The sequence below is a fragment of the Schistocerca americana genome, chromosome 3 (genome assembly GCF_021461395.2).
Source record: "Schistocerca americana isolate TAMUIC-IGC-003095 chromosome 3, iqSchAmer2.1, whole genome shotgun sequence".
Lineage (NCBI taxonomy): Eukaryota > Metazoa > Arthropoda > Insecta > Orthoptera > Acrididae > Schistocerca > Schistocerca americana.
The window spans coordinates 865,191,457-865,214,584 of NC_060121.1; the positions used below are offsets into that span (position 1 = coordinate 865,191,457).

Here is a 23,128-nt window from a genome sequence, read left to right on the forward strand (position 1 = left end):
TAAGGTCAGTATTGCCTCACGTGTTCCAGTGTTTCTACGGAATCCAAACTGATCTTCCCCGAGGTTGGCTTCTACTAGTTTTTCCATTCGTCTGTAAAGAAATCGTGTTAGTATTATGCAGCTGTGACTTATTAAGCTGATAGTTCGGTAATTTTCACATCTGTCAACACCTGCTTTCTTCGGGATTGGAATTATTATATTCTTCTTGAAGTCTGAGGGTATTTCGCCTGTTTCATACATCTTGCTCACCAGATGGTAGAGTTTTGTCAGGACTGGCTCTCCCACGGCCGTCAGTAGTTCCACTACGACTATGTTGACATATTTCCTCTCATCTACTACTCGCAGTGTCACACTTTCTAACCTAATTCCCACAGTTGGACTATATTCCATTACCACTTTTTACCTTTGTTCATATTCATCTTGTAATCTGTTTTGAAGACACTGTGCATTGCGCTTAACTGCTCTTCGCCGTTCTTTGGCGTCTCTGAGTAATTGACAAACCTCATTGTTTTCTCTCAAATCTGACAATTAGGCTAACCTCAAACGAATAATGGGTGTTGTTGTTGTCAATGTGGTGGTCTTCAGTTCAAAGAGAGCTTTGATGCAGCTCTCCACACTACTCTATCCTGCGCAAGCCTCTTCACCTCTCCGTAACTACTGCAGCCTACACCCATCTGAATGTGCTTACTGTAGTCAATCTTTACGATACCTCTACAATTTTTACATCCCCCCCCCCTTCACCCACACAACCAACACTTCCCTCCATTATCAGATGGTCGACTACTCGATGGCTCAGAATGTGTCCTGTCAAACGATCCCTTCTTTTAGTACAGTTGTGCCATAAAATTTTCTTTTCTTCCCACTTCGATTCAGTAACTCCTCATTAGTTACACGATAGACACATTTATGCTTCAGGATTCTTTTGTAGTATCTCATTTCAAAAGCGTATGTTCTTTTTTTGCCAGAACTCTTATCGTCGCCGGCTTTGTGGCCGAGCGATTCTAGGCGCTTCAGTCTGGAACCGCGCGACTGCTACGGTCGCAGGTTCGAATCCCGCCTCGGGCATGGATATGTGTGATGTCTTTAGGTTAGTTAGGTTTAAGTAGTTCTAAGGGACTGATGACCTCAGATGTTAAATCCCATAGTGCTCAGAGCCATATGAACCATCTTTATCGTCCACGTTACACTTCCATACGAGTCTACATTGTAGACAAATACACCTAGAAAAACTTTCCAACACTTAACTTTACAATTGATAATAACAAATTTTCGTTCTTCAGAAACGCTTTTCTTGCTATTGCTAGTTTACATTTTATATTCTCTCTACTTCAGCCATCGTCACCTTCCCAAAAAGTAAAATCCATGTAAGATTTGCTGATGTAATTCTCTCAACATCGCTGGACTGAGTTCACCTATACCCCACTATACTTGTTTTTGTTGATTTTTATCTTACATCCTTGTTTTTAAGACAGTGTCCATTCCGTTCCTCTGTTCTTTCAAGTCCTTTGCTGTCTCTGACAGAATTATTTACAATGCCATCGGCAAACCTCAAGGTTATTATCTCTTCTCCTTGATTTTAATTCCTTCTCCAAAATATTCTTTGGTTATCTTTACTGCTTGCTCTATATACAGATTGGATAACATCGTGGATGAGTTACAATCCTGTCTCACTTCCTTCTCAACCACTGCTTCTCCTTCGTGCCCTTCGACTCTTATAACTGGTATTTCTATAGAACTTGTATACAGGGTTTCTAACCTTTCGCTTCCTGTATTTTACCCCTTATACCTTCAGAATTTCAATGGCTGTATTCCAGTCAACACTGTCAAAAGCTTTCTCTGTGTCTAAAAAAATCAATATACGTGCATCTACATCTCATCTACATCAACATGGATACTCTGCAAATCACATATAAGTGCCTGGCAGGGGGTTCATCGAACCTCCTTCGCAATAATTCTCTATTGTTCCAATCTCGCACAGCGCGCATAAAAGACGAACACGGGTATCTTTCCGCGAGAGCTCTGATTTCCCTTATTGTATTATGAAGATCGTTTCACCCCGTGTAGGTCGGCGTCAACAAAATATTTTCGCGTTCGGAGTATAATACTGATGATTGAAATTTCGTGAAAAGATTCTGCCGCAACGAAAAACGCCTATGTTATGGTGTCCATCCCAAATTCTGTATCACGTTCGTGACAGTCTCTATCCCGCTTCGCGATAGTAAAAACGTGCCGCGTTTCTATGAATTTTCTCGATGCACCCCGTCCTTCCTATCTGGAAATAATGCCACCCAGTGCAGCAGTATTCAAAAAAAGGGCGTAGCAGCGTAGTGTAGGCAGTCTCTCTAATGCATCTGTCACATTTTCTAAGTGTCCTGCCAATAAAACGCAGTCTTTGGTTAGCCTTCCTCACATCATTTTCTATGTGTTCCTTGCAATTTAAGTTGTTCGTAATTGTAATTCCTAGTTGAATTTACGGCCTTTAGATTTGATTGATTTATCGTGTAACCGAAGATTAACGGATTCATTTTAGCACTTATGTGGATGACCTCACACTCTTCAACATTTAGTGCCAATTGTCAATTTTTACACCACACAGATTTCTTTTATAAATCGTCTTACGATTTGTTCTGATCTTCCGATGACTTTACTAGTCGATAAACGACAGCATCATCTGCAAACAACGCAAGACAGCTGCTCAGATTATCACATAAATCTTTTTATAGATAAGGAACAGCAAAGGGCCTACATACCATCTTGGGGAACCTTGCCTTTTTTTACCAGCCTTCTAAGTCATAGGCTCAGTATTGTTTCGCGTCTTCCTACGTTTCTCGAGAACCCAAACTGATCTTTCACGACGTCGGCTTCTACTAGTTTTTCGATTCTTCTGTAAATAATTCGTGTAAGTATTTTTCAATCATGATTTACTAAATAATTGATGCTGTAATATTCACATATGTCAGCATTGATTTCTTTGGCTTTGGAATTAAACTACTGGCCATTAAAATTGCTACCCCAAGATGATAAACGGGTATTCACTGGACAAATATACACTCCTGGAAATGGAAAAAAGAACACATTGACACCGGTGTGTCAGACCCACCATACTTGCTCCGGACACTGCAAGAGGGCTGTACAAGCAATGATCACACGCACGGCACAGCGGACACACCAGGAACCGCGGTGTTGGCCGTCGAATGGCGCTAGCTGCGCAGCATTTGTGCACCGCCGCCGTCAGTGTCAGCCAGTTTGCCGTGGCATACGGAGCTCCATCGCAGTCTTTAACACTGGTAGCATGCCGCGACAGCGTGGACGTGAACCGTATGTGCAGTTGACGGACTTTGAGCGAGGGCGTATAGTGGCATTCGGGAGGCCGGGTGGACGTACCGCCGAATTGCTCAACACGTGGGGCGTGAGGTCTCCACAGTACATCGATGTTGTCGCCAGTGGTCGGCGGAAGGTGCACGTGCCCGTCGACCTGGGACCGGACCGCAGCGACGCACGGATGCACGCCAAGACCGTAGGATCCTACGCAGTGCCTTAGGGGACCGCACCGCCACTTCCCAGCAAATTAGGGACACTGTTGCTCCTGGGGTATCGGCGAGGACCATTCGCAACCGTCTCCATGAAGCTGGGCTACGGTCCCGCACACCGTTAGGCCGTCTTCCGCTCACGCCCCAACATCGTGCAGCCCGCCTCCAGTGGTGTTGCGACAGGCGTGAATGGAGGGACGAATGGAGACGTGTCGTCTTCAGCGATGAGAGTCGCTTCTGCCTTGGTGCCAATGATGGTCGTATGCGTGTTTGGCGCCGTGCAGGTGAGCGCCACAATCAGGACTGCATACGACCGAGGCACACAGGGCCAACACCCGGCATCATGGTGTGGGGAGCGATCTCCTACACTGGCCGTGCACCACTGGTGATCGTCGAGGGGACACTGAATAGTGCACGGTACATCCAAACCGTCATCGAACCCATCGTTCTACCATTCCTAGACCGGCAAGGGAACTTGCTGTTCCAACAGGACAATGCACGTCCGCATGTATCCCGTGCCACCCAACGTGCTCTAGAAGGTGTAAGTCAACTACCCTGGCCAGCAAGATCTCCGGATCTGTCCCCCATTGAGCATGTTTGGGACAGGATAAAGCGTCGTCTCACGCGGTCTGCACGTCCAGCACGAGCGCTGGTCCAACTGAGGCGCCAGGTGGAAATGGCATGGCAAGCCGTTCCGCAGGACTACATCCAGCATCTCTACGATCGTCTCCATGGGAGAATAGCAGCCTGCATTGCTGCGAAAGGTGGATATACACTGTACTAGTGCCGACATTGTGCATGCTCTGTTGCCTGTGTCTATGTGCCTGTGGTTCTGTCAGTGTGATCATGTGATGTATCTGACCCCAGGAATGTGTCAATAAAGTTTCCCCTTCCTGGGACAATGAATTCACGGTGTTCTTATTTCAATTTCCAGGAGTGTATTATACTAGAACTGACGTGTGATTACATTTTCACGCAGTTTGGGTGCATAGATCCTGAGAAATCAGGACCCAGAACAACCACCTCTGGCCGTAATAACGGCCTTGATACGCCTGGGCATTGAGTCAAACAGGACTTGGATGTCGTGTACAGGTACAGCTGTCCATGCAGCTTCAACACGATACCACAGTTCATCAAAAGTAGTGACTGGCGTATTGTGACGAGCCATTTGCTCGGCCACCATTGACCAGACGTTTTCCACTGGTGAGAGATCTGGAGAATGTGCTGGCCAGGGTAGCAGTCGAACATTTTCTGAATCCAGAAAGGCCCGTACAGGACCTGCAACATGCGGTCGTGCATTATCCTGCTGAAATGTAGGGTTTCGCAGGGATCGAATGAAGGGTAGAGCCACGGGTCGTAACACATCTTAAAGGTAACGTCCACTGTTCAAAGTGCCGTCAATGCGAACAAGAGATGACCGAGGCGTGTAACCAATGGCACCCCATATCATCACGCAAGGTGATACACCAGTATGGCGATGACGAATACACGCTTCCAATGTGCGTTCACCGCGATGTCGCCAAACACGGATGCGACCATCTTGATGCTGTAAGCCGGCCGAAGTGGCCGTGCGGTTAAAGGCGCTGCAGTCTGGAACCGCGAGACCGCTACGGTCGCAGGTTCGAATCCTGCCTCGGGCATGGATGTTTGTGATGTCCTTAGGTTAGTTAGGTTTAACTAGTTCTAAGTTCTAGGGGACTAATGACCTCAGCAGTTGAGTCCCATAGCGCTCAGAGCCATTTGAACCATTTTTGATGCTGTAAACAGAACCTGGATTCACCCGGAAAAATGACGTTTTGCCATTCATGCACCCAGGTTCGTCGTTCACTGTCGCAGGCGCTCCTGTCTGTGATGCAGCGTCAAGGGTAACCGCAGTCATGGTCTCCCAGCTGATAGTCCATGCTGCTGCAAACGTCGTCGAACTGTTCGTGCAGATGGTTGTTGCCTTGCAGCCGTCCCCATCTGTTGGCTCAGGGATCGAGACGTGGCTGCACGATCCGTTACAGCCATGCGGATAAGATGCCTGTCATCACGACTGCTAGTGATACGAGGCCGTTGGGATCCCGCACGGCGTTCCGTATTACCCTCCTGAACACACCTATTCCATATTCTGCTAACAGTCATTGGATCTCGACAAACGCGAGCAGCAATGTCGCGATACGATAAACCGCAATTGCGATAGGCTACAATCCGACCTTTATTAAAGTCGGAAACGTGATGTCAAGCATTTCTCCTCCTTACGCGATGCATCACAACAACGTTTCACCAGGCAACGCCGGTCAACTGCTGTTTGTGTATGAGAAATCGGCTGGAAACTTTCCTCATGTCAGCACGTTGTAGGTGTCGCCACAGGGGCAACCTTGTGTGAATGCTCTGAAAAGCTAATCATTTGCATATCACAGCATCTTCTTCCTGTCTGCTAAATTTCGCGTCTGTAGCACGTCATCTTCGTGGTGTAGCAATTTTAATGACCAGTAGTGTAGTATACTCTTCTTAAAGCATGAGAGGGTATGTCGCTCGTTTTAGAAAAAACCGCCGGCCAGAGTGGCCGTGCGGTTCTGGGCGCTACAGTCTGGAACCGACCGTCCGCTACGGTCGCAGGTTCGAATCCTGCCTCGGGCATGGATGTATGTGATGTCCTTAGGTTAGTTAGGTTTAATTAGTTCTAAGTTCTAGGCGACTGATGACCTCAGAAGTTAAGTCGCATAGTGCCCAGAGCCATTTGAACCATTTTTTTTAGAAAAAACCACATGATCAAAAATATTCGTACACCTATTAATGGAGACGTTTTGGGATTTGTCCACCATACAGCTTTATAACAGGTAGAACTTTGCTTGGGACACTTTCAGTAAGGTGTCTGAATGTCTCTGGAGGAATAGCAGCCCATTCTTCACCAAGAGCCGAAACCAGAGACGGTAGTGATGTTGCGCGCTGGGTTCCGGAGGGAAGTCGACATTCCGTGGCTTCCCAAAGGTGTTCCATTGGGTTCAGCTCTGAGCTGCGGGCACGCCAGTCCACTTTAGGAATGTCATTGTCCACAAACCATTGTCTCACAGATACTGCTTTACAACTGGCTCCATTCTGATGCTAATATAATCATCGTTTCTGAACCATTCCTCTATTGTACGCAGTACACAACGCTGCAAAATGTGTTTATATCCATCCGCATGTAGTGTAATAAGAGGATCACACGCTAACCACGAAAAACACAGATATACGGTAACACCACTGTTGGCACTACACGTGTGTAGCAGGTAACGTTCCCTAGACATTCGCCAAACCTAAACCTTTCCATCGGATTACCACACTGTGTAGCGTGGCTCTCCACTCAAAATCATTCGTTTCCACTCATCCACTGTCCAGTGCCATCTCAAGTGTCGGTTAGAACTCACAACATAAATGTGAGGCTAATGACGAGCCACTAAACTCTTGTAACCCATTTTTTTTTGCTCCTTACGCTGAGTCATTATGATAGCAGGACTGCTCGTAAGATTTTAAGGTATTTCTTTCGCTAATTATCCTCTACAATGCCGGACGCTCCCTGTCCAGCAGTATATGATGTCTGCCTGGTAGTGGATTATCCATGGTTGTTCATCTGCGATTCCACTACACAGTCACATCACCAACGATCGATGTGGGCAGCTTTAGAAGGGTTGAAATGTCGTTGATGGATTCGTCACTCAGATGACATCCAGTGACTAGTCGACGTTCAAAGCTGCTGAGCTATCCTGGCCGATCCGTTCAGCTGTTAATGCTTGTATGCTGGCAACACACCACTACCCGCCTCCTTTTACACGAGCAGGTCTCGCTCTGGTGACATTTGGTGGTCAGTTCCGCATTATATACGGATGTCCAGATACTTTTGATCACAAAATGTATCTTGCACACCAGGTTGAATAGTTTTGTCGTGTCGGTTTTCCCCCAGGGAAATCAATAATTCTGAGGGAATGACGTCTACGTCTTGATTTGACTTAGGTCCTACAGCAGTCTCTCAGATTTCTCTCGTACTGTCGTAGCTTCCATTTCATGTTCGTCTACTTCCTCTTCCCTTCCGTTAATATTTTCTTCAAGTTTATTTCCGTTATGTAGCTGTTTTACATATTCATTTCTCTTTTTAGCTTTCCACATTACGAGATTTTGTTACCGTATTGGACAACTAGTTTTAGTGTAAAATGGACCACCCTCAGATACAATGTGACATTATTAATAAGATGTATGACAAATCATATCTGTTACCAAGCATCATGCCATAAACCAGCATGTTAAATCCCACTATAATACTAGAGTACATACAGCACACAGTAAGTAATGTGGCGAAGCACTGTAAGTGAGTAGCCTTTACTTGTGTGTATGTTATCGCACATACAAGCCTGGGAATGTGGACTAACAACCTAAATGTGCTACTGAGCTCAAAGCCATATCTCTTATATGAAATTGAAAAGAATCCTGTGTGTGTGTGTGTGTGTGTGTGTGTGTGTGTGTGTGTGAAAACCGATCTTATTCATAAACAAATAAATAACCAAACCAATTATTTCACGCTCAGTAGACTTGGTCAGTGCGAACTGTTTGAAAAAAAAAAAGCAAAAAAAAAAAAAAAACGTAACTGCATCAAGAACAAGCCAAACTGTAATGTCGACCTGCATAACAATGAAATCTGAAACACATGAAAATTTCTCCACTGACATAAGGCACTGGTAAAATAAAGAAACTGACAGAACCTACATTGCGCAAAGGAAACGAAACAATCGCGTATTACAAATCTCGCCTGCAAAATGAAATACTGGCAGGAACAGCAACACAGCAAGACACCGCAACAGCTAAAAAATATTGCTAAAAGGTAACTACAGTTGGTCCAGGGAAATTGGGTTCATAATCTTGACACAGAATGCCAATGAAACACATTACTCAACCTTTAGTTATTGAAATTTCAGTTAGGAAGGAACGTATCAAAGTAAACAATTATAGACTCTAATATGAAAATACGTTTAGTCTAATAACTTCCATGGTACAGTAAATTAACACAGAAAATCAATCAATAGAATAATTATCAAAAAGTCGACTGTAACGCGGGTGAAGTGGACCAACAATACAAGTCCAAAAAAAAATATTAAACTTATTACCTCATCAAGTAACAGCTTGTACTTCATTTCAAAACCTTTTCCACGTTCATATGCTATCCGACCATTGTTCTGAGTCATCATTCTTGCTCGTAATAAATCTGCGACTCACATAGTTCCAAAAGTGCGTCCATGCATCACTTCGTACACTGAACGAATGCCGTCTGCTCCACACCGCAGCTTTCCACTACTGACTGTCAAAGATTTTACGACTCCACATTGCGTACCTGTGCTGGTTGCGAGGGTATAGCACGGAAGGCGGCCAGGTGTGTATTTCTGTTTTACTTATTTTGACGACCTCCCCGCTTCATGGGTTTGATTTTTGAATGCGAAAGTTGGGGGCGTCTTGATGCGCTATTGTAACACTGTTTTCTCGCTTGGATGCGGTTTTAATACAGCGAAAGCGGTTATGACAATAAAGAAACCACCCATACTTATGTCTACTTATGTCTTGAGGTTCATTTTACTTCCATTCAACATGAAGGTTAACGGCTGCAGCTGCCCGCATTACAAAGTTCTGTGTATCCCTTCTTTGCTTTGAACTGGCTTGCCATCTGAGCTGTTTATAGTCATAGAAACGATTCTCTTTTAAGAAAACCCGTCTTTAATTTCCATGTAGGTGGCGTCTGTTTGTCTCATAATCATGCATACTTCTTCAGCTTCGTATTTCTCCTCTAGCAAATTTTGACTTGTCATATTTAATAGTTTCTATCAATATTATTTTCTGTGGTAACTGATTAATAATAAAATTTGGCGACAATGTCGAAGAGAGGTTTGACGTAGCGCTGTACGCTATCTGATGAAAAGTGTGTGGACACCTTTATGTACTGTGTAAGTGACCACTAGATGTCACCAGAGGCAGACACCCCCCCCCAGTATAAAAGGAGGCAGGGCTATTAGAGAAACATTAACAGGAGACTGAGTCGGTCAGAGGAGCTCAATAACATTGAATCCTTGGATATCACCTGAGTTATAGATCCATCAGAGACATTTCATACTTTCTAAAGCCGTTCAAGTCGAATGTTGGTGGTGTGATTGAGAAGTGGAAACGCAAGGGAACAACGACACCTAAACTAAGACCAGGAAGAACTCATCTACGAAAACGGAGAGGGACCATCGAGCATTGCGAACGGTGGCTGAAAAAAACGTATGAAATCATGAGAAGGGATCACTTGTGAGCTCTAAAATGCAATCAGCAGTCCAGCTAGCACAATAAAAGACACAGATTTCTGTATTCAGTGCTCAGCGATGCGTAAAGTGGTGCAAAAAGTGATATCACTAGAAAGTGGACGACTAGAAACGAGTAGTTTCGGGTGATGAATCACGCCATACCCTGTGGATGTGTGCTGAGAGGATTAGGGTTTGACGAACACCAGGGAACTCTAGCTGCCAGCATTTTTACTGCCAACAGCGAAGTACAGAGGATGTGGTGTCACCGCCAGACACCACACTTGCTAGGTGGTAGCTTTAAATCGGCCGCGGTCCATTAGTACATGTCGGACCCGCGTGTTGCCGCTGTCAGTGATCGCAGACCGAGCGCCACCACACGGCAGGTCTCGAGAGACTTACTAGCACTCGCCCCAGTTGTACGGACGACTTTGCTAGCGACTACACGGACGGAGACTCTCTCATTTGCCGAGAATATAGATAGCATAGCCTTCAGCTAAGTCAGTGGCTACGACCTAGCAAGGCGCCATTTATCCTTTGCTATGTATCTACTGAAGCATACCTCACGCCAGCCGCGTGAGCTTATAGCGTGCATTTCGGCCTTCTCTAGCAATATAACAGAGGAGATGACGTTACAATAGGGACATGTTTTTCGTTGTTAGGGTATGATACACTCAGTGTGCTTAAGAAAATGCTAAATGCGAAGGATATAAATACATTTTAATGTATTGTGTGTGGTATAGGAACAGTTCCAAGATAATGATTACATCAGTATGACAATGCACCCTGTCTTAAAGCAGTATCTATGAGACGATGGTTTATTGTCAGTAATATTCCTGAAGTGGGCTGCCCTGTCCAGAGTCCCGACCTAAACCCAATGGAAAACCTCTGGGATGAAGTAGAACGTCCTCTTCGCTCCAATAACTTTGAGACAATGGTTTATAGCCAATATATTCCTGAAATAGACTGCCCTGTTCAGAGTCCTGACCTAAACCCAGTGGAACGCCTCTGGGATTAAGCAGAACGTCGACTTCGCTCCAATATCTATGAGAGAATAGATTATGGCCAATAGTATTCCTGAAATAGACTGCCCTGCTCAGAATCATTACTTAAACCCAGTGAAACACCTTTGGGATGAAGCAGAACGTCGACTTACCTCCCATACCTGTGAGAAAGTGGGATAAAGCCAATAATATTCCTGACATAGGCTGCCCTGCTCAGAGTCCTGACCTAAACCCAGTGGAAAACATTTGGGATGAAGCACCATGTCGAATTCGCCCCAGTATCCTTGAGACAATGGTTTATGTCCGACAATAGTACTGAAATAGCCTGCCCTCCGTAGAGTCCTGATCTAAACCCCTTTGGGATGAAGCAGAACTTCGACTTCGCTCCAGTATCTTTGACACAATGGTTTATGGCCAATAATATTCCTATAATAAACTGCCCCTCTCAGAGTTCTGACCTAAGCCCAATGGAACACCTTTGGGATGCATCAGAACGTCGAATGCGCTCCAGTATCTGTGAGACGATGGCTTATGACCAGTAATATTCCTGAAATAGACTGCACTGTTCAGAGTCCTGACCTAAACCCAATGGAACACCTCTGGGATGAAGGAGAACATCGACTTCGCTCCAATACCTGTAAGACAGTGGTTTATGGCCAATATATTCCTGAAATAGACTGCCCTTTTACGAGCCCTGGCCCAAAACGCAATGGAACACCTCTGGGATGAAGCAGAACGTCGACTTCGCTCCTTTATCTGTGAGACAATGGTTTAAGGCCAATATATTCCTGAAATAGACTGCCCTGTTCAGAGTCCTGACGTAAACCCAATGGAACACCTCTGTGACTATATTAATTGTTTGGCACCTATAACTAAAAGAGCTCAAATTCCTTTTTCTTCTTGACTTCTTTAATGGGATTAATAATGAAGTAGAACGTCGACTTCGCTCCAGTATGTGTGAGACGATTATTTATGGCCAGTAATATTCCTGAAATAGACTGCCCTGTCAGAGTCCTGACCTAAACCCAGTGGAAGCAGAGAGTATACTTCACACCAGTATCTGTGAGACGATGGTTTATGGCAAATAATAGTCCTGAAATAGACTGCCCTGCTCAGAGTTCTGACCTAAACCCAGTGGAACACGTTTGGGATCAAGCAGAACATCGACTTCACTCCGTATCCCAGTGGTCAACATCACTACCTTCTCTGGTTTTGGCTTCCGAGGAAGAGTGGCTACCATTCCTCCACAGGCACTGAGAGACCTCTATTAAAGTGTTGGTAGCTGAGCTCCAGCCGTCGTAAAAGCTAATGGTGGACAAATTCCATAATAATGTCCACTAATAGATGTCCGGATGCTTTTGATTAGACCTCTGGAGGGGCTCCACTTTCAGAGTGATTACAATGCGTTCGGCGGCACTGTTGCAGGAGGCGGTGGCGGTCGGCATGCGGTGTGTGATGCGGCCGCAGGACTCAGTCATCTCGGCGTACCGCGTGCACGGCTGGACCTACCTGATGGGAGTGCCGCCGCTGGGGGTGTTGGCCGAGCTGACGGGCCGGCGCTCGGGCTGCGCGCGCGGCAAGGGCGGCTCCATGCACATGTACGCCCACAACTTCTACGGCGGCAACGGCATCGTCGGCGCACAGGTCGGTCGCTCGTCTTAACTACTGCTGTTGATGAAAGATTGATATATTGATATTTTCCTAAAAACATCGATAAATATTGGCGATATTCCACAGTGTACCCATTTCGAAATGGCAATACCGGGTGCCGATATTTTTAATTTATATTTTATTTTTTACCCAATTTTCGGTAAATGTTTTAAATTGTTCTTTTGAAACTGTAGTAGAACGTAATTTTGCTTTCGCTGCTTGAAGGAGTCTTACTATTTTTTGAGCTTACATCGAGTCCAGTCTTTCTCTTCGACTGTGTAAAGCCAGTTATAGGTGGCACAAAGAAGAAGTCCGATTGCGCTGGGAAGTGGCGGTGTGAATAGAATAACAAGATTTCCGATGTGAAGCATGTAAGGTGTCAGGCAAATCCAACACCTTCCATGAAAACCCTGACATGATAAGCAAATCCAGTAGTATGTCACATAGCTCCGAATAAATCGTGACATTAAATTAACCAAAGTAATACGAGTAACGAGTGAGCAAATGGAATACCACAGACTAACACAAGAATGCCTAAATGCATGTCATACCTTCCCACCGTGAGACAGACGCAGTTCCGTGGGGAGAAACGAGAACAGAAGCCGAGAGCAGAACCGTGTTAAGTTAGAAGGCCCTACGATAAGGGTCGGACACCCACGTATCCAGCTAACCGCTAGGACCACCCCCCAGCCCATGTTAAAAGCTATAGCCCTCCAGAAGAACAGTATAGATCTTACGATAACACAAAAAGGGCTACCCCAGCCGCAAGTTTTAGCGTGAGACTTTTTCGCGTCTCTGTTACGTTGTAAACTTTAAAAACATTGCCCCACCACGAAAAGTATAACGTTTCTCATTGGATAGACAGAATTTTTGTAGGCGGAGCTTAAGGTTAACATTGAGACCCTGATTGATCAGATGAAAACACAGCGAGATAGTTTTTTTAAACCAACTTCGGTAAATTGTAGTAAGGAGAAGTTAGGGGAGAGTTGCTTCCGAGACGGCGAGGTGAGGGGAGCTGTGCTGCCCGCCGCCCCCTGACAAACACTGACAAGGTAATGAACGCACCCGATGCCGCATAACAGTGCATAAAGCTTCACTCAGAACTTCAGAAGTCTCATCTGCTACACCCCCTGTGGTGTCACCGCCAGACACCACACTTGCTAGGTGGTAGCTTAAATCGGCCGCGGTCCATTTAGTACATGTCGGACCCGCGTGTCGCCACTGTGTAATCGCAGACCTAGCGCCACCACCAAGGCAGGTCTCGTGATACGAGAGAGCACTCGCCCCAGTTGTACGAGAACCTAGTTACCGACCAGATGTACGAAGCCTTTCTCTCTCATTAGCCGAGAGACAGAATAGCCATCAGCTAAGTTAATGGCTACGAACTAGCAAGGCGCCATTAGCCATACAGTGATTGTACTTCAAGTCTCCTGTGTATCGTCAAGATCGATGTACCACAATGATATTAAAGATAAGTATTAATCAAGCTACGTACTTTTCTTCTTAACATTAATAACGTAGCCTGTTCCAGTACTTCACGCCCGTCTGCGTTAGTCTAGCGTGCATTTTCAGCCATCTCAACTTTACGGTGTCGGCCCAGATACCGACACAACACCCCCTTTTTGCATAATACTAGTGTCGATCGTCAATTAAAGCTCATGGTGTTCACATTTGCCACTTGAAGTAAAAATCTGAAACGCGGTGATTTTTCTGTTATATAGTTATTGAGAAGCCACATCAGCCACTGTAATTTACGACAAGTTAGATAAGTAATTAAAGATAATTGAGGGTCACTGTAGACCATTTTGATAGTTTTCTCTTTTGTGAAACTTAATTTAAACCTAGATTCTAGATGTGATATGGCATAGGTCATCCTTCGATCCATTGTACAACTTGGAAACCCATTCAGGGAATATTCGTTCACATTTTTGTTGAACGCAGTTGGTTTTTACCATCCTATATTAAAACATTTCCTTTTATCAATAGTGCAATTTATAAACAATGTTTTGTGAGTAGAATAAAATTTCCAATGGTAAACTTAACTGCTTTTTCGACGTTATTTTACCAGCTAACTAAAAATAGGAAAGCCTTGAACCTCTTCCACTAAATTTAGTTAGTATTAAGATTCTTTTACAGGGAGTGCAGTGGAGCTGACGCTGAAATCATTGAGTATTTAGTTATATCATCGCTAGTCTCACTGAACACTTCTGAACTCTACATGTCATGTGTGGTCTGGCGTCTCCTTACCAGCAACAGGTCCCAGGTTCAAACTAGTCAATTCCCTAAAAAACACGCTCAGAGCGTCATTGTGCGAAAGTGGTAGGGAGACACGATATAGAACAAACAGACACCACGCAGAATGTTAGAAAATGGCGACCCTTCCAGGATGGTAAAGTACCATGATTGAATGTCGACCACATGCCTAACTAGGTCAGAAAGATATCCTGTTAAAAATTTTTCGTAATAAAAAAATTTTTTTTTGAAAGGCATAAATAGTTGAAAACAGTAGCTGCAGCGATAGACAGTAATAAAGTATTCAATAAAAAGTGTGACATTCTAGCAGAAACAATAGCATAATTAAGTCATGAATTTTAAAAATTGTAAGAATTAAGTTTTTTCTCCAATGCAAGCTCACAGGTGGCGGATACATCGTTGACAAGTTGGTTCTGACCCAACAAGTAAGTGAATTAAGTGTCAAGTCGTGTGAACAAAAAGTTTATGAAACGCGTGAGATCGTATGAGCGCATGTTGACTCGAAGTAGGGTGCGTGAATTGCTTTTAAAACAGAAAATAAGGGATTCGGAAAGATTAGCAATGGCAAATCGAGACCTTGACCGAATTGAGGTAGAGACCCAGCATGAAAATGGACAGAGAATAGAGGACAGTACAACAGACGATGCAGTATCGCGAGAAATAGGACATATAAAGCACCATAACGAGGATAATGTACGTCAAGGCATAGAAAACATTAGTCAGCATACGGCAGAGGAGCAGGAAAGTAGAGAGACAGTCGATGTGGATTGTAACTTGCGTCTTGAATACGTAGAACCCATAGTACAAGTAATCAGAGCTCCCTCACCACAGAGTACAAGGAATGCGAGCAGAAACGTGTCACAGCACAGTTCAATGCAATCGGTTGCGAACCAACACTTGGGCGAAAACACAGAGCGTAGGACGTCGGAAGAAAACGCAATAGGACCCACCAATCTGGCAGAATTATTACAACAAATTACGGAAACTTCACCACGCAATTTTCACACTACAACAGCTAGGTCACTGGCGTTTTCAGAAATGAAAAAAACAGGGCAGCCAACAAGAAGTGTTGCAGACAAATCCGAAATGTGACGGAATCGAATTGGACGCCTTTTATTGTGCCACTTACATGCAGTTACCATTGTTAGCAAAGTGGTTGTAACCAAGCGTTCACATGGATCATTTTCCTTTCAATTCTTGCTCTAACGGGGATAAACAGGCTGATAGCTTGTTGATGTCCAGAATATCTAAGAATAAATCAATACTTAAATACACAGCTCTAAAACCGGCAGTATATTTACAATGTGCAACCGATGTTTTTATAGGCCGTTACATCGATACTTTTTTCCGTCGATATATCGATACTTTATAGGTATATCGGGGGCAATAATGATATTTTTTCAGTATAAATATATCAGATTACCGCTAATTTTAAAAATATCGACAATCCTACTGTCACCCGACTGAACATTCTCCCCACAACTGTCTACGTCCCCTCCACCACGCTGCCGCAAATTAACACCAGCTGCTGTCACTGCCTTCATCATAAGACTAAACCTGATGTACACATTTCCCTATGTATTCTTCCGCGTTTGATGGAATCTCATGGGATGTCATTTGACGTGGAGCGGAAGCTAATATATTTCAAGTACAGTCACAGCCTAACATATACAGTCACGACACTCTCTGGTGCAAAAGTTGTTACCATTTGGCAGATGGAGCGATACTACTGCTAAAAGCGGTGAGAAAGCAGTCACAAGCGTCGTAAGGATGACGATTGTTTTCAGTTATTTTAAACTTCATGAACGAAATAGTTTTACAGTTTTGCGTTACATGCATTATTAAATTACCAAGAGACATGAATGATAGTAAAATACATTTAAAAACAGCCGAATCACACTGATTCAATGACATAAACTAGTTTGTTTCTGAGGAAATACTTTCGAATATGTGTTGATTTGCAGCTTATTCAGATGAATATTTCGTGTGTGAGAAGCACATATTTCTGTTGTTATTACCGTAGGCCCTTTCCGTGATGCTTAAAATATTTTATGGGTTCTAATGAATCACCCATTCTTACACTTCGCTCGACTTTCTAATACAGGGATATTTTTGTAAATGCAATTACTTTTGCTTCAAAAGCGAATGTTTTGAAGATACTAGCCGTTTATGGCTCGGATTTAGGAACAACAGGCTGTTTGCCTATGTTGAAAATATGGTTGGATTGTTGTTATTCTGATTGATTATAACATATAAATAGCATTTGCGGTCTATATTCTCGCAAAATACCTGTTATTTTCATGTAATTAAAGCTTAAAAATCATGAAATATCAAGCTCTGGTCACGTGATCGAAAACGCTCTGTTATTAGCTGATGTTCTAGTGACGTCACAGGCTAGGAGCAGTGTTGCCAATTTAGCGACTTTGTCGCTAGAAATGGCGACTTTTGCCTTCGTCTTAGCAACAAAAAAAACTTTTTAGCGACAAAAATTATTTAGCGACTTATCTGGCGACTTTTGGAGTACTGACGACTTTTGAAGTACAAATCAAAACTATTTTGGGCCAGTATTTTCATTAACAAAACTAAGATTTTAACTATAGGATGGGTACTACACTGACTTTGTTTTAGATTTACTAAGTCAAATTAAGTTTTTAGCAGTTCATGTAGCATTGTTCAGCATTTAGTAAACCTGAATGTGGGAATTGCCTACAGAGTAAGAAAACCTTGACTATATAATAATTCATTATTCATTAGTCACTAGCCTGTTATCGTCGATAGCGTATCGATCTACAATTCTTCAACTTTTGAATTCCTTTTATTTTTCGAATTGACAAAAAACATACGTAAAAGTTTAATAAAATACATTTCTCTCCAGCAACCTCTAATTTTTCGAAATGTTAACTCGCAGTCGAATTATTAACACATGACAGTGGTAACGCAAAAACCATTCGGTGGGGGTATCTCAGACATTATTACGTTTTAAACAGTGAACAATAGGACTGATATCGTGTTACCGAGTTAGTAGATTGTTTCATGACCTCTAGTTCGCCTGAGTTTTAATGTATTTTCAGTGATTATAAATTGGTGAAACCTATGTTGTGGTGGCTTACATAATGGATTTAACGCAGAAGAAGAAGCAGTACGCTAAAAAATATCAGGATGCGTGGGAAGCAGAATCTGAATTCAATGGATGGCTGAAACCAGTCGTTGGAGACTTATCCAAGGCAAGATGTCAAATATGTGCAACAGAGTTTTATGCTAAATTGTGTGATATTAGAAAGCATTCGAAAACTATTAAGCATAAACAAAAAATTGATTGAAAAAACACAAACCACCTTACTTGTGAAAATTGTTCCGAAAACTACAGTTAGAATAGCAAGCAGAGAGGGAGGCGTCCTTTCTTTATTTTCCGATGATGAGGGCGCTAAAAACATACAATTACATCGTACAAAGTGCACTAACATTATAACTGAAGTTTTGGCTCAATATTTTACACAATAATTGGTTGAAGATACAGGTAACCAAAAATACAGTGTACTAATAGATGAATCCACAGATGTATCAATATCTAAAATGCTAGGTATCGATATACGGTACTATGGTGTAAACAACCAAACCATTAGATCAGCATTTCTCAAACTCGCTGTAGTAGAAACTGCAGATGCAAGAAATTTGACTGCTGTTCTTGTGAATTCTTTGAAAGATCCCGAACTTCCAATCGCTAATATGGTAGGAATTGGCACAGATAATGCTTCTGCAATAGTTGGAATAAACAATGGGCTTTTCGAACAACTCAAGAGAGAATATGGTTTGAAGCATTTGGTAGCAATCCGTTGCATTTGTCACTCTCTTCAACTTGCAGTTTCGCACGCTTCAGTGAATACCAACTACAGTTCTGTCAAAGCATGAAACAGAAGAGTTATTCGATCTTCTGAGTGACTACGATGAATAGCTCACATTCCGGTATGTATATATTTTATAACCTGAGTTCTTGCTTTCTTTTGTTACAAATATAGTTGTATATTTTTGGTACATTTGACTACTGTGATTGAAACAACAATCTATGTGTTGCGTCAATTATGATAACATGTTTAATTATACGTTAGCGTATTTTATGTGTATGTTGTTGCAAGCGATGCGTCATTTAATTACGACAATATAGCAATTAGGTATGAGACAATTTTTATTAATATTTTATTACCCCCCCCCCCCCCCCCCCACTGGCTTATTGCACCATTCACAGCACGAAATTTTCAGTACACCCATAGAAAATCAGTTTTAGCGACTTTCTAGCGACTTTTGATATTGAATCTAGCGACTTGGGTGTTTTAGAGTTGGCAACACTGGCTAGGAGCAAGACGATGCTGTACGTGTGTTGTGGAGCGCTAGCCGAAATCATGAGATTTTTCGCGTACTTTTTCTGCAAACAGTTTAGGTATTTAGTGATGGAAAATGCAATTACAACTTATAAGTAGGAATAAAAAGAAATTTTGTAAAAGCTGATAGTGGAGGCCTTGCAAAAGTTGATGTGTTTATGCTCCACACATTCAGAACGGCAATATGTGCAGCGACGGACATTCTTGCCCCTGCTCACTACAACATCGTTAAACTCGCTCAAAACTACGGAATTATAGAACTTGTGGCTATCACGTATGGTTGGTCAGTAATACCACACATTAGGTATCGAATATGCATTTATTAAACACTGGCACAAAATGATCAAACATAGCTGAAGAAAAACTTATGTGCCGAGAAGAAGCTAGAACAAAAGCAGTCCAAAGGAATAAGAATCAAAGATAGGGCACTCTGCGCCAGAGACGCCACAGAGGCACCCCCTCCCAGCCCTCCCCCGTAGTACGGAGCGCGGCAGAGGGAAGCTTCATCACACGAATTCATAATCTTCGTGCCAGCGTGGCGGTTGTAGGCGGCGGCCGGCGTGAGAAGTATGCGCATTGGAACCTGCGGTGCAAGGGACCCGTGGCTCCAAAGGCAGGTGGAGAGGCGTCGACCGAAGGCAGGCGGGCAACGTCAGGAGGCAAGTCGGTGAGTGACCACGCTGGTTTCAGTCAATTAACAGGCACAGTCTGTGGACGTCCATGTAGGTGGATGACGAACGTGTTCGTACCGCGACGTAGCACACGGTGAAGGCCCGAGTAAGGCACATGCAAGGCTGCTCGCATAGTGTTGTCCCGCAATGTCACAAAGTCGCTCGAAGCAAGGTCCTTGTGGATGAACACAGGCAGAGTGGAGTGAGGGCGTGGAAGCGGGATGTGGAGGCGTGTGACATGTGTACAAACCCGTTCAACCAGAGCGCGAAGATTCACAGTAGCGGCTGATGGTGAATCCTCGACAAACTCGGCGGGAAGGAGGAGGTGTTTGTCGTATAGAAACTCAGCGAGCGAGGCGTTCAGGTCTTCTTTATGGGCTGAATGATTGCCCAGTAGGACCCACGGGAGAGCCTCGCACCATAGGCCCCTGTGGCACATAACTGTGGCCTTGAGTGGTGCCACTGGTCGACCAGGCCTTTTGCCTACAGGTGGTAAGCTGTGGTGTGAAATTTGGCAATGCCGCAGAGTTCGCAAAGTTCGCAGAGACATGAAAAGAGGACTGACTGAAACTGGTGTCCCTGGTCGGTCGTGAGAGACAGGGGGCAGCCGAAATGAGCAACCCAAGCCGAGACGAAAGAGCATGCGATAGTCTCGGCCGTGATGTCAATAAGAGGGACCACCTCGACCCAGCGAGTCATGCGGCCGATGATCGATAAGACGTATTTGTAAGCCTTGGAAGGGGGAGGGGCAGACCTACGACGTCCATATGGACGTGCCGAAGACGCCCCTTTGGAATGTTAAACTTGCTCAATGGAGTTTGAGCGTGCCTGCCGATCTTGCTGTGCTCACACGGGACGCACGTACAGGTCCAAGTGCGGCAGTCATGCTTCACACTGGAGCAGACAAAGCGCTCCGTAAACAGCTGTGTCATGGCTCGTTTCAGGCTGGGCCAATCCGTGCAAGGCAGTAAAGACGCCATGACGAATAACGGTAGAGACCAGAGGGCAGGGTGTGGCCGTAGTGGTGTCACAAAGGACAGGGATCGTCGACATGTAGTATATGGGGCTGGACAGAGAGCGATAACTTGTTTTCTGATATTATTCGCTGTGTATCATCGTCTTCGGCCTGAAGTAGGGCGAGCTCTTCCAGATTCAGCAGTGCAGTTAGCACACAGATGCAGGAAAGATAGTTCACCACAATGTACTCTGCACCATGGATATAGCACGCATTGGAAGAGTGCTGACAGATGTAGTCCATATGGCAGAAATGCCTCGGTGGCAGGTTCTTAGTAGGATTACGAATAGCATCCATGAGTGGCTTGTGCTCTGTATAGATCGTGAAATGTCGCCCCTCGAGGTCACTGAGTGGCTTGTGCTCTGTATAGATCGTGAAATGTCGCCCCTCGAGGTCACTATGGGAATGTTTGATCGCCTCGTACACTGCGAGGAGCTCACGGTCGAAAGCCGACCATTTACACTGGCTCTTAGTCAGTTTCTTGGAAAAGAAGCCGAGTTGTTGGGTGGAGTCAGCGGTATGCTGTTGTAAAACAGCGCCCACAGCTGACTCACTGGAGTCGGTAGTGTTGGAGACACAGGCCTCAGGATCACGGTGGGCGAGTGTCACAGCCTTGGCAAGGGCAGTTTTCAGGTTGCCAAAAGCGTCGAGCATGGGTTTGGTCCACTCCACTTCCGTTTCCCAGTGGTGTTCTTACCGGAGAGGGCGTCGGTGGGGTCCAAGCAGCCTGAGGAATACGGCGGCGATAACAATTATAAAATTTTTTGTTTTTAAAATTCACTCTTAATCACACCACGTATGTTACAAAAACATAGGTGACCGGTTTCGGTCATATCACATGACCATCATCAGACCCATGGCATCCTTCAAAGATGGTAGGTGGGGCACTCGTCTCAGCTGCTGTGATGTCAGCTGGACCAGTTGTCAACACAGCAGCTGAGAAAAGTGCTCCACCTACCATCTTCGAAGGCTGCCATGGGTCTGATGATGGTCATGTGATACGACCGTAACCGGTCACCTAACATACGTGGTGTGATTAAGACTGAATTTTGAAAACAAAATATTTAAAAAAATTTTAATCACTGTTCCAAAAAGTTTATTAAAATTGATAACAATTATCTACACCCAGAAAACGACGGAACTGAGCATAGTTCTTGGGGAGAGGGAGATCAAGTATGGTTTCGACATGAGAACTCGTTGGTCAGAGGCCATCAGCGGAGACGGTATGGCCTAGGAAGGTCACTGATGTGGAACACAGTTGAGATTTATCATGGTTGATCACCACATCATTGGCAGTGTGGGCTGAATGAACAGCATCGAGGTGAACTTGATACACCTCAGTGGAGGAGGAAAAGATCAGTACATCATCTAAGTAAGTGTAAGCAAATGGCAGAGGGAGCAAAATGGAATCAATGAACCATCGCCATGTCTGCGCAGCATTTTTCGATCCATAAGGCATGTAAGTGTATTCAAATAGGCTGGAGGGTGTTCTGATGGCCATCTTAGGAACATCTGGTGGATGCATAGGGATCTGACAGTATGAATTGGAACAATGAAAAAGAGAGAAAAAATTAGAACACTGTAGTAATTGCTTGAAATCCTTTATATGAGGAATGGGGCAGTTATCAATAATGGTGCAGGCATTAAGGGACCTGCAGTCCCCAAATATGTGTAAGGTTCTGTATTTTTTAGGAACAAGGTGAATGGATGAAGACCAGTTGCTATCGGAGGGATGGAGGATGCTCGAATCCAACAGATCCTGAACGGCCTCCTTGGCACAAAATGTGCGAAATCTTATTGGACTTAACTGCTAAGGTCATCAGTCCCTAAGCTGACACACTATTTAACCTAAATTATCCTAAGGACAAACACACTCACACCCATGCCCGACGGAGGACTCGAACATCCGGCGGGACCAGCTGCACAGTCCGTGACTGCAGTGCCTTAGACCGCACGGCTAATCCCTCGTTGGCAAATTGGAGTTTGAAACCGTTAAGGCACCCGGCCTGATAACATACAGGTGGGCCATTGGCGGTGCGAATCCAATGACAAGTGCCATTACTGATGGCCAATACTACCAAAGGGGGATGGCACGATGGGTCAAGAAAGGATCCGCAGGCTACGTCGGTTCACTGACCTCGATGAACCATGGCGGCGTAGGCGGGGCATCGGCTGTAGTCAACGTTGGAAGGTGTGTTGCAGGAAGTGTGCGGTGTGGAGAATCAGAAGGGGTGCATGCAGGTGTGTCTTGGAGATTCGTCCGCGGCAATGCAAGAAGATGTAGTAGAGGCGTGTGTTGTGTCGCCTCTCTGCATTTCTGCAGATAGGTGACGTATTGTATGCCG

At 44.4% G+C, this 23,128-nt stretch overlaps 1 protein-coding gene across 1 annotated transcript in view; it reads left to right on the forward strand.

The window, feature by feature from the left end:
• LOC124607195 (pyruvate dehydrogenase E1 component subunit alpha, mitochondrial-like) overlaps positions 1-23,128 on the forward strand; it is a 141,837-nt gene that overhangs the window by 67,336 nt on the left and 51,373 nt on the right. Inside the window, exon 4 of the mRNA XM_047139418.1 lies at positions 12,244-12,462. Within this exon, the coding sequence (XP_046995374.1) occupies positions 12,244-12,462 (219 nt within the window). The remainder of the gene's footprint in view (positions 1-12,243; positions 12,463-23,128) is intronic.